We start from the raw sequence: 13,020 nt of genomic DNA, 5'->3' as shown, positions 1-13,020 counted from the left end.
GTTCAGAGCACACCCCACCCTCTGATCAGCAGGGCATAAACTCGTGGAGAAACACCCCTCCATGTCTGATAACCATCTCATAGCAACAATCGAGCCCTGAACTCCATCGAATGTGGGAGGCTTCGCATAATAGAAGTCCCGATACTGAAAACCCCGACTAGTCCCTTTCTTTGCCGTTGCTACAGCCGCTGTAACCGCCGCGGCAGCCGTCTCTGCGAAAGCCGCATATCGCTCATCAAACTACTTCAATCATAGTGGTCCCGATCGACCCAAACAATTCTGGCGACTCAGCCCGCAACAATGCAGCAACCTCATTATGCCGGATCTCGCGAATCCTCGCATTCCGCTCGCTCGTGCTCGTCCGATCAATAACCGGATAACAAAATAGCCACAAGCATCATCCACTACGAACCATGGTACTCATCCCATGACATCCTTCCTCAACATGCTTCGGTGTATGGTACCTGAACCATAGCACCATTCCTCAACCTGCTCCAATATATAGCACTCGAACCACAACATCTATCTCAATCTGTTCCGATGTATGGTGCCCTGACCATAACATCCCTCTGTATCCGCTCCGATGTATGGTATCCGAACCATAACATCACCCCTCAATCTGTTCCTTAGGACCTTCAGAATGCCCCCTGTATCAAGTATGGGTCCTCTGCTTTCAGTAGTACGGGCCCATACTACCTGCCACATCTACCCATACTTTCCACACGGACCATTCCAGAGTTCCTAAGTAGCTGATAAACCTGCTCTTTCACCAATCTCATCGCGCGTGCTCGCTTTCCAGCGAAATCCTCTACTCTACCAGCGCACTCATTTGGCTAGGTTTACTCCCTAGTCCCTTCCGCCGTCCTCCCACTTCTTTGCTATCAGCTGCTGAAGAGTTACTACTGATGCCAGCCCTCCACCTCCTGAGTATCGTCATACTCACTTAGTAGCTGACTCCCATCATCGACAACTCCACAAAGCACAAAGCAAGCAGCATTCGAGCATTGAAGCATACATAGGACTCCCCATCTGTGGTAGCTCCACCTTCTCGGCTCATCCTCGGAAGTACCTCTGTACCCCGTAGCTTTACCCCTTGTGCGTTCCAACTAGATACCCTCACTCATCACATATACACACAAGCATAACGCACATATAACAGCAAACCCTAGACTAAGGCATCACAAATCAGGCCACTCTAGTCCTAAGATATGAAATACCTAGTCTGTCTCTAGCATGCAATAATGTCTCATAAAGTGCATAACAGATATTTCATAATACAAAAGTAAGAGTATTTTGGGAAATCACCGTTTGGCTCTGGCTGATTGTACACACTGCTCTTTCTTGCTTTCTCTTTGAACTCTTATTCACTTTTAGAAAACCATTTATTTGGAAAACTTTTTCTTACTTCCTCAGTTTGAGTCCAGATTTACCCGTAGGCGCGTCCGAATCCCTCAAACCAAGGCTCTGATACCAATTTATAACACCCAGATTTCCAAAAATAAAATTTTCATTTAATTAATCAATTTAATATTAAAAACACTTGTTTAAAATCTTATTCACATTCAAATTACAAAACGTAGTTTCATTTTCGTTATAAAAGAAGACCAGGATCCTCCAAAACTCAACTCTTTCTTCGGTGTGTACAATCGAACCGTTGCCATCCCGCGTTACTGTAAGAACCTGAAACAACATAACATAAACAACGTAAGCACGAAGCTTAGTGAGTTCCCCAATATACCTTACGCACATACGCCTCCCGGCCCGGATCTTTCGATCCACATAATATCGCCTTCCGGCCCGGATCTTTCGATCCACATAACAACGCCTTCCGGCCCGACCTTCCGGTCCATGTGTCTCAGGGGACTTCCGTCCCTGCTGGGTAAACCTTCCGGCCTTACCCACGCCGACCTTCCGGTCCATCACACATCATATTGCCTTCCGGCCCATAACATATATAACACATAATACAAATACTCTAACACATAAAGCACATATATCATATATCATACCTGACCTTTCTGTCACATAATACCTTGCCTTCCGGCCCATATATAAGCATGTATATCACGCGTAGCAACTAACTTTCCATTCATAGCATATAAACATAACACACAACATACTTGACCTTCCGGTCACACAATCAAACCCTTCCGGGTGAGGTATAGTGAGAAGACTCACCTCGCGATCACTGGAAGATAGCAACTCCTGAAATTCCTTACACTTGATCCTCCGAGCTACAAGCTCCCTGTAACATCATATATCTCTTTTTAATACTTCTATCTTCCACGTTAACTGACCCTAAGAAATCACACCAGTCAACTCTGGTCAACAGTCCAATGTCAACTCGACTGGACTCGGCGAGTTCCCCGGCGACTCGGCGAGTCTGGTCGTTCTTCAATGGGCCACCCCGACTCCACTCGCCGAGTCTGAAGAACAACTCGGCGAGTCCCAGTGAATCTTCAAGCTACTCGCCGAGTCTGATCATCCGACTCGGCGAGTCCACGCCATGCAGTCGATCCAACTGCTTCCTGAGATACGTTTATCCCGAGATACACACTCATGGGACTTCTGGACCTCTAATCATCCTATTACTAGGGTAGAAACCTTTGTATAACAACATAATAATCCATCAAATCTCCAAATGGGTTTCATAAACCCTAAATTCGTGTACACATCAAAATAACAGGAATGATCCGAAACCTTACCTGAAAACATACTCTCTGTGTCCCCAAACCTCGGAACTCGACCCCCATGCTCTTCCTTTGACCAAAATCCTTCTTCTTCTTGCACCACAATTCCTTCAAAGTCAATAATGGCCTTCAAGTTTTGCTCCAAATGCCACAGTCGTCTAGGGTTCTCCACAATCGGCCAAAAGACGTGAAATGACGACATGCAACCCTTAAATACGACCCAATACGAAACGGCTAGGGTTTCTGCTGAACAGCGTCGACTCGCCGAGTCCATTCCTGGACTCGTCGAGTCCAGTCGCGAACCCGCGACCAAATCTGCGACCCTACTCGGCGAGTCTGGCTCCAACTCGCCGAGTCCCTCCTTTAAAACACCCTAAAATGCAATTTAGCAATACTTGAGATTTTGGGCTGTTACAAATGCTATGATAGGAAACTTTGTAAGTATAATGCCATGATATGAAACTTTGTAAGTACAATGCTATGATAGGAAATTTTTATATTGATAAAGAGAAATGTTAATATGTTTCTATTAGGAATAAATTGCTGATATGAGTAGAGAAATGTAAATAGATGGCTATTATAGGTAAAAAAAATATCAGTGAAAAAAGAGAAAGATCATTTTCATACCTGTTTATAACCGAGTAGCACCTGTGAAACATCATTGTGTAGCTCCTTGCTTCTTATTTCTTGCAAGTGTAAGTAAAAATAATATAAGTAGATGTGTGTGTGTGTGTGTTGAAGAATAAGAATGGTTGAAATGAAAAAAAACTTACATGCCAACTAGCAATGGCTCTATAATGGAAAACAAGTGAACTTAAAGCCCCTGATGGGTTCACTTTCACCTGAAAAACAAACATACGTAAGTTTTTGCTTCAAATCAAATCAAAAGTCAAAACCAAACAAAAGCAGATGCATACCACTGCACAGAGACCTCGAAAAGCATCCTCTTTTTCAATATCATCCTGAATCCTGTTGACATTAAGAAATTTAGTATTATCAAATGATGTTTAAGTAAAATATTTGATAAATAAAAAAAAGGAGGTTGAATTTGTAAAAATGTTGGGACTTACATGGCTAAAACAATACACCATGCTTGCATGAAATGCTCCATGTGAGGTGACACTGTTGGATATAGTGTCTAAGTCCATAACTATATTTGGTATGTACTTGACCCGACCCGGCATGGTTCATTTGGGTTGAACTTCACCCGAACAATTTATGGATAATCTTTTGAGAATAGTACAAGTTATGATTTATTAATATATTATAAGTTCTAATATATTAATATAAGATCATATTATTTAATTAGTATTGATCTATAATTAATCTTGGATTAATTTAGAGATCAAGGATATTACTAATTAAATATGGGCTTCTATATTTATATAGTGTGGGCTAATGCTTATTTGGAATGGGCTAGGCTTGCATGGAAAGTCCATGGAGCTTTAACCCATGGATCTCATGGAAATGAAGAGACATGGGTATTAGGGTTTACATGGATGTAACCCTAATCCACCACACCATATAAAGGAGGCTTTGGTTCTTGAAATCACACTAGTTGAGGTGAGTAAAGCAAGAGGGCCGATTTCAAGATAGTAGTGACTATTCTCTCAAAGTTCCAAGTTTGTGGTGATTTGTGGTTTCCATTTGAGGCATTCACACTATTGGTGCTAGGCTCTAAAACTCCAAGCAATCAACTACTATTACAAGGTAAGTATTTCTACTAGCTTTATTTGATTAATGTTCCCCATGCCATGCTAGTTAGGATATGAACCTTGGAAAAATAATTATTGCAAGTATCTTAGACAAACATAGATCCAAGGTTTATTAGGGTTGCATGTACACTTAGAAAGTGTTAGAATGCTCAAAATCCATCAGATACAAGCTCAGGACAAACTGATGCAAGTCTACCCAGGGTGATTGCACTATTTTCAATCAGTGACTTATTAAGCCCCTAACAAATAACATCAAAAAATACTAGATGATTCAAATAATAAACAAAATTATATAGAAAAGCAATAAAACACCAAACAACTAAATCACCTACGTGTGTTGAAGAGTGGGACTAAGCACGATATTACTGTCATCACCACTGGAGAAATTGATTGGTTAACCTGAAGCAATTTAAATTAAAAGTTCAATTAGAATAAAAAAAATTTTAAAAAAAATATCTGACATTTGTGTAATCCACCACCTTAATTGCAAGCTCCCCAATAGCCTAGCATGCATTGTTTGCCATAGAAATGGTTTCCTTCAGCTTGGGTGTAGTCTGCAAGATGTGTAAATTGTTATTTAAAAAAAAGACATTTTGACATTTATAAAAAAGATAATTGATATCTGTCGCCATACCAGTTGCTTAGCAGCAACCACAAGAAACTCAGCTAGGCGAGGGCGCAAATGAATTGGACAAACCTAATTTTAAAACAAAAATTTAATTTATTTTTTAATGTGATATATAGCTAACATAAATCATTGTTAACAACTAAGCTTAATGAGAATGGATGATTATATTCCCAAACTACCCTTGCAAGGTCTCCAAGCAATGCAAATGCCCTTTGTCGGATATCAGAACCTGGATGCATTAAGTTATTTTGTGAAACCTGTAGAAGAAACATGGAAATGCATATCAAGTAAAATGATCAAGTGCCTATAATTTATGAATATCTGAAATGCATTATGGGGGGAAGTGAATACCAGACTCTCAATTCCACTACCAAGACCTTCGGTAAGAATAATGAGAAAGAGGCTTGTTAGGAAGACTTTTGACATGATTCAAGAACTTGCTGATAGTGAAAACAAAGAGGTTAACAATCAAACATTTTGTTTTCTTTTTTTGTTTTCTATTAATGTGAATCATGAACTAAAATGGGATTGATTTACTTCCAAATTTTTATATTTTCCCTTTGGGAAACAGTTAGTAAAACAGAATCTGCAAACAGTTAGTAAAAAACGACCTGATGGAAACAATATCACATTCTTATAAACAAAGAGAGAAAAAGGAACAAATGCAACATCATCTACTTAAACCTTACTAACAGGTGATAAATGTGAATCAAAGTGATTTGGTTGCAAGATTGATTCCATGTGGTGTTTTACTATTGGTCCTCTTTATTACACCAGAATCTCCTAGATGGCTGGTAAGGTTTTAGTGAAAAAAAACACAAAGTATTATAAAGGTGAAGATTTAAGAAATATTGGTATGCTTATTGCATTCAGGCTAAGATAGGAAAACAAAGGGAATTTGATGCTGCAGTAAGGAAACTTCGTGGGGAGGAAATTGATGTATCTGAAGAGGCAGCTGAAATCAGGATAAGGATTTTAAACCTTTTCTTTTCACAGAATTATGAAAATTGAGAGGGGTATCAATTATCAAAATCTTGCAGCTTTTCACAGGAATATATAGAAACACTGGAAAGGCTCCCAAAAGCCGGACTAATTGATTTGTTTCAGAGCAGATACTTGAGTTCTGTTATTCTAAGTTTATGTTATTGTTACTAGATCTTTTAGATGACACTCATGTAACATGAAAAGGTTTAATGCTAACCTTGTTTTATCCACTTCTAATGAGAAGATAGAAGTTGGGCTGATGACGTGTTTGAGTGTTGCATGTCACTCCACTCCATTTAGAACAATCATATCTACATGTGGCTGTATACATCACAGACAATTCAACTACATCAACATCTCTCTCTATATGTATTTATGTGTGTGTGTGTGTTTATATGTCTGTGTATATCTCTTAGTGTAAGAGCAGAAGACTTTTTATGGTCATATGAAAGTGCATTAATTTCTTTGAATTCCATATGCTGTATATTCAGAGAGGAACAGAACTTGAAAGACTCCAATGGCTATCAAAGTATATATCTCAAGATTACATGGAGGGAATTTGAAAAATTCTCATGCTAATAATGCCCCTACCTTGCTCATAATGTCCAAGTTCATCTTCTGTCTCCTTTCCTATTTACCTCTAATTCACTCAAACATTTCACACTAACTAGCATTGTGATTGGAGCTTGCAATACTACGCCCAAAACACCTTGGGATTTTCCAGTTTTAACAACTTTGCATATCAGGGGCATTGTATTGTGTGGAGGAATGACGATTGAAAAAGGAAAAAAAATGGAGAAATTAAACCCTAACATAATATATTGTGCAACTGAACCAAACCTAACCTAATATATGACTAAAGCAAATAAAATCAAGAGATTTACCTGAATCGGAAGTTAACAAAGAATAATTTCATATTCTAAAATTGTGGAGGCTGTCGGAATCGGAAGCTGCAATGGTCCGTTCTTCTCGTCATCTGTTTGAATAGAGAGGGTGAGATTTGGGTGAGAGCGTCGTCAATTTCAAATTTGGGTGAGAGCGTGTTCAATTGGAGTGACAAATCTAATTTGAGACAGAAGGAAATCAAACATCGTGAAACTGGAATTGGAGCGTTAATTTCAGCGAGAGATAGTCAATGTTAAAAACATAATGTGTGTATGCTCCGTCGGTATTCTCTCGCTAAACACGTTCCAGATGGTCAAAAAGTCGATATTTTTTCCCTCGTTGAACTCTCGCCAAATGTCTTCGTTTTCCACCGATTACCGAGGGATAAGGGTTCGTCGATAAATACTTGTGAGATCTGTAGCTGATCCCTCGCTAAACACTCTCTAATATGCTAAATCTTGAACAAATAAAATAATTGTTTAAACCATCGCAGATCTCTAGCAATTCCCTCTCTATAAGTCTATAATTTGCTACAGATTTAATCCCACTCTAAATCCGTAGCCGAAACTCAAGTTTCTAGTAGTGATACTTCATTTCAATAGAATAGATTGATGGAGGAACATTGCATGAAGAATTAATATATCCCGGATCAATACGGGACGTCAAAATGGGTTGATTTTCATAGCCCATTAACATGAAATCGTGAGGATAATGCTGAAATCACAGATGCCTTAATTAGCTTATGTTCATAACCAATAGTATGAAACCGAGGGTGACAATCTGAAATCGTAGGTTGTTTATTCATCTGCGATTTTGTGACTATATTTAAAAAACCTTTTTTTTATGCTAAAAATGGCTAATGCATTAACATTTTTGGCTATTTTTATAATTTTTACTAGAGATTTATAGATGTTAAGATTGTTAATTATTTATGTTTTATAAAAAAAAAATAATAAATAGTTGTCAAATAAATACGTCAAAGTAATCAAGATCTTAACATGCTAATTTAAGATAATAACGAATGAAATTGACAAGAAACCTCTACGGCTCTATACCATTGACCATAAGCAAACAGCGTGTGGTAGCTCTACTTCTATGACCCTTGAATCGTATGCTATATCTTCGTTAATATCTATAAGTACACATAGAACCCTTCAACTACTCCATTGTCATCCCATTTTTCTTCTTTAATCATAAATTTTACTCACAAATATATTTCAAACAGTATTCGCTAATTCAGATCAATCAAGACTTCGATTCCGAGCAACCGCAACATTAATTCCAAACAAAAGTACCGAAAGCCAAGAAATGTCATTGTGCATGTCGACATTAAATGGTGCTCCATTGATATCAACAAGCCCAAGTCTCATTACATCATCTTCTATAGTTAATTCAACTTCTCATGCAGTAATCTCAAAAAGCAAGTATCTTGCCTCATGCAGCGTTCATGGCTTCCATAGTAGAAACTTGCAGTATCACCCCATGTTTACGATTGCACGACGAAACTTTGTTGTATGTAGCAATATTACTCCACCTCCCGGAGTTCCTCTTCCTTCAGGACCACCTTCGGATTCTATGTAAGCTTCTAAAATAACCAATTTTTCCAGTTATTTTCAAGTATGTCTTGAATTTAAATAATGTCTTCTCTTGTGCTCTAGAAAAGATTTTCTACCAACCGAAAACAGCGAAAAAATATACCTTTTATGTTCTTCACTTCTTCTGACTATCTATTTGTAGCCAACGTGTTTTAAATTTTGTGTAACTTTTCAGGAATGGTTGGGTTCTGTGTATCGTGTTGACATTTGTTTTACCCTTTATCACGCGTAAATGGGGGCCGTTGATTGCACTAAAAAGTAAGAAGATATTGCTGATAATTATAATATGAAACGAGGCTTTCATATTTTATTTTGCTTCTAATTATTTATGAGTTTCTTATTGAGGTTATTGTGTATAGATGTATAACTATCTTTTTAATACAACAAAACTTATATCTACTGAATCTGCAGATAGAGTGGACACAGCGGTAGACATGGCGGAGCATATAGCGGAAGTTATGGAAGATGTGGCTGGAAAAGTTGATAAGGTGATCGATAGCATTACTGATGATCTTCCTGAAGATAGTAAACTCAGAAAAAGGTTGGAAGCCATTGATGAGCTGATCGAAGGAGTAGCAATGAGTGCTCATATCGCGAATGATATCATCGACAAGGTTTGAATACTGACCTTTTTCAGGTTCTATATGAACAGTAGCGTATCTTGATTCTTGATCAAAATCCAACCGGGGTTCACTCACGTAGAAGCCCATTTAAATTTACCGGTAAATTAGAACGTTAGTTATTTGATGTTGAAGGGGTCAAAATTGGGTAACTATTAATATACGTAGAATTTATATATTGAAATTAAAATTAAAAAGATTAAATATTGAAAATGTCAATGGCGCAGGTGGAAGAAGCTGAAGATAAACTCGAGTCCTTGATTCTTTCCCAAGCAAACGAGGAAAAGGTTTCCATACAAGTTGTGAAAAAGGAGGAAGTTTCTACGCATAAAGATTGAATAGTTATTAATATTCGAGAAAAAGATAACCATGGTCAACGTATTAAAGTTTGACCTATCATTAGGAGAAGCATTTAAAATCAATTTGTTCATTTATTTGTAATATATATTCTTATTGTTAGCATATTATTTGCTTTGAACTAATCCATTCTAATATTTCATCAAATACGGATTGTATCCTTTTGAAATGCTATAGTCACGATGACACCTAAAATATGAAATCGAAACTTACCAAACCACGAACAAAACATGTGTCTCGACTTATTTACACTAAATTTTATGAAAATCTTATAAGTAAAGCAACAATATATGCAATTTATAGAACACGAAAACATTTTACCTTTATTAATTGTGTTTTTATGTAAACTTGATGTTTAAGTTTATTTTGCTTTGTTGTAGACTTATTTACTCTATTTGTATCTTTTTTGTTAATATATTCAACCGCTTAAGCAAATGTTTTGAGGTATAGTGCATTATTCATCTTTGAATACCAAGTGGATTTGGATGCTACTACTCTACATGGGAAAGTTATTTACTTTATTTGTATATTTTTTGTTAATACACGCATAAATGCCATGTCATGCACTATTTTGCCCATGTTATTAATTTTAGGCAAACTCAACAATTTTTTCATCATACTTACCATTATGTGGGATGTGAATAAAATATATATTTCATTGGTGCTTTTTATACAAAGTTTTAGTCGTACGACATTTTTTTGAACATGCAAAACTTCTATGTTTTTTTTTGGAACTATTTTCAAACTGTAATCATCGGTTCCTGATATGTATTTTAATAAAGAATTATTCATTTTTAAAAAGGGACCCGACGAGTTGGAGGCCCTAAACTCGTCGAGTAGGAATGAGATTTTTGGATGCTGGATTTGAAGTCTACTCTATGAGTCGAGAAGCCTCGACTCGACGAGTAGAGTTGCCAAAGTGAAACCCTAATTTCCAGGGTTTGCGCCCTATTTAAAGACCTTAACACCCCCATTGTGGCCTCCCTCATCGCCTCCCTTAGTCCAAAAAACCCTAATTCGAGATCTTGAGCTTTGTGAGTGTGTGTAAGGGAAAAATGAGTGATTTTTTTGGGTATTTTCTTAAAGGAGTGGAAGCTAGAAGTGCTAGGGTGAAGAAAGGAGCTTTGGATCCAGAAGAACAACTTTATTTCCAGTTTATTTGAGGTATACAGTATATACCTTGTCTATTTACTTACTCGATCTCTTCATGGGGTAGTTTAGGGTCATATGGAGCATATTATGGAACCATTCATGGATGCAAGCATGTTTTCGGGTAATAACTTCAAATCCAGAGTATTTGAGTGACTCCATGGCATATAGGTGCCAACTTTATGGTCGTGGAAGTCCCATGCTCATATGAACCACTTTTTAGGGCTTTTGAGCTAAATAACTCGTGCATGAATGTAAAGTTTGTAACTTTACATGTTATATTGACCCTAAGAGGCCAGATCTATGTTTTGGATGCATTAAGTCCGACTGGAAACGACCGGATAGATTTGGACTTTGGGGGGCTCGACGAGTCATTTATACGACTCGGCGAGTTAGGTCGTGGTTCCCCAACCTTTTCTGTTACTGAGCAAACTCGTTGAGTCTAGAAGATGACTCAACGAGTTGGACGTGTTTATGGACTTGAAGATCAACGAACTCGACGAGTTCAAGGATGAACTCGACAAGTTGATAGCAAAATGTCTCAACTAATATGAAAAAGAATTCGACGAGTTCAAGGATGAACTCGGCGAGTTGTGAGTGAAATGCCCCGACTGGTATGAAGGGGAACTCGACGTGTTCATGGAAGAACTCGACGAGTAGGATCGAGACTCTAGAGTTTTATGGACCTGGGGAACTCGACGAGTTGATGGACCAACTCGGCGAGTTGAGTCAACTAGAATGTTGACTTGGACCAGAAGGTTGACTTTGAGCAGAGTGTTGATCTATAACTGGACCGTTGACCAGAGTTGACCCTTAATGGAGTTGTGAGTATGAAAGAGTAATTAAAAGAGATGTTATGTGTAGGAATTTGAGGAAAGTTGATTCCAGATCAGAGGATAGTTCATCTACTTCATGACATTGAGGTGAGTTACCTTCCGGTAGGAGTGGGTCGAAGGCACCAATGTCGGCCCACTAGTAGGTGATTATAACGGAGTTGATTTTCTTTGTGATAATTGTTTGGTATGCCACTATTTGATATGCTTTATGTGCTAGAATGCTCTATTACTATATGGTAGTGGTAGGGGTGAAATAGTCCCCGGTTACCGATTGAAAGAGACCGAAGGGAAGTCAGCACCCAAATATGCTAGGCCGTATAAGTTTTACATGTTTTATGTAACGGCCCGAAATCCAGGTATTCTTCTTTTGGCCTTGCATCTTGGTTAAGTTGATAATTTAGGGTTTTCATGGTAGGCGAGTACGTTGGGCGTACTCGCGCGCCTCATTTGGACGCGTTCCCCCTCGGGTACGCGGGGCATACCCAAGGTTACGCCCGACGTAACTCATTCAGATCCAAACCCTAATTTCCTTTGGAGGGGCTATAAAAGGAATGTGTGGCTGGACTTCTCAGCCACCATCCCTCAGAGTGAAACCCTAAAAAGAGTGTACCTTCGTTATTTGGCCATTGTGTGTGTATTCTAAGCTTGGTGGTGCCATTCCAAGGTTGCAAAGGAGAAGAAGAGCTTGTTGGAGAGGATAGAAGTGGTGCTCAAGTGTAGATCTGAGCTTTGCAAGGGTTAAAGCTTCATTTTCAGGTAAAAAGTTCGGATCTTGTCATTTGGTTCATGTTATATGCTTCAAGTACCATGTTCTAGGGTTTTTGTCCCAAAGGTGGAGACTTTTTGTGCAAATGGTCTCCATAAGCTTAGATCCATCAGACTTCTGGTCTTTTGGAGTTGTAGACTCATAAAAATGGCATCTTGGACGTGAATGATGCACCATGCATGAGATCTAGGTCCTTCAGTTGGAATAGAATGATGTTAAGAAGTGTTGGAGCCTTTACAGCCATGCCAAGGCTTAAAGGTCTCGACTTTATGGGTATAGACGCATTAGCAGAGCCGGATCTAGAAGTTGGGGTAATGGCTTAACCGATTAAAACCAGAAATGATGTGTGTTAATGTCTGATGGTTACGCTGGGCGTAACTCCTAGTACGCGCAGCGTACTGGGTGGAGACCCCGATCCATGGGTTGGCGATGTACGCCCCGCGTACATCAAGCGGTACGCCCCGAGTACTCATGGGGTTGACTTTTGTTGACTTTTAGGGTTTTGGTCAATATGAAGACTTTGGGTCAAGGGAGGGTAAAATGGTCTTTTACCCCCTGAGGAATGATGATAAGGGGTAAAGTTTTAGTTGTGGAAGTCTTGATTATTAAATGATATTTTTATGATTAGGCGAGGTAGAGTCGTTGTTGGATTTTGGAGATATCGAGAACGCAAGATCTTAGACTTCCACGAGGTGAGTTTTCTCACTATACTGTACCCGGAAGGGTTTGACTGTGTGACCGGAAGGTCGGATATACTATGAGATATATGTGTTATGTGTGATAAGTTATTCGTTG

General features: G+C 38.6%; 1 protein-coding gene across 1 annotated transcript; it reads left to right on the top strand.

The window, feature by feature from the left end:
- The first annotated feature begins 8,038 nt into the window (after nt 1-8,038).
- On the top strand, nt 8,039-9,599 carry LOC111920272 (uncharacterized). The gene is made up of 4 exons (XM_023915859.3): nt 8,039-8,479; nt 8,673-8,755; nt 8,909-9,111; nt 9,345-9,599. The coding sequence occupies exons 1-4, from the start codon at nt 8,211-8,213 to the stop codon at nt 9,453-9,455; spliced, it is 666 nt and encodes a 221-aa protein (XP_023771627.1). The 5' UTR covers nt 8,039-8,210; the 3' UTR covers nt 9,456-9,599.
- The last annotated feature ends 3,421 nt before the right edge of the window (nt 9,600-13,020 follow it).

Source organism: Lactuca sativa, chromosome 9 (assembly GCF_002870075.4).
Source record: "Lactuca sativa cultivar Salinas chromosome 9, Lsat_Salinas_v11, whole genome shotgun sequence".
NCBI lineage: Eukaryota > Viridiplantae > Streptophyta > Magnoliopsida > Asterales > Asteraceae > Lactuca > Lactuca sativa.
The sequence above is the reverse complement of the archived record's forward strand: the minus strand, read 5'-3'. Positions and strand labels throughout refer to the sequence as shown.

What these genes read in the sequence shown, in the direction of transcription:
- LOC111920272 (XM_023915859.3), top strand. Translation starts at nt 8,211, where the DNA reads ATGTCATTGTGCATGTCGACATTAAATGGTGCTCCATTGATATCAACA. An exon ending in GGACCACCTTCGGATTCTAT is followed by an intron (nt 8,480 to 8,672) that starts GTAAGCTTCTAA and finishes GTAACTTTTCAG; the next exon opens with GAATGGTTGGGTTCTGTGTA. An exon ending in GCCGTTGATTGCACTAAAAA is followed by an intron (nt 8,756 to 8,908) that starts GTAAGAAGATAT and finishes CTGAATCTGCAG; the next exon opens with ATAGAGTGGACACAGCGGTA.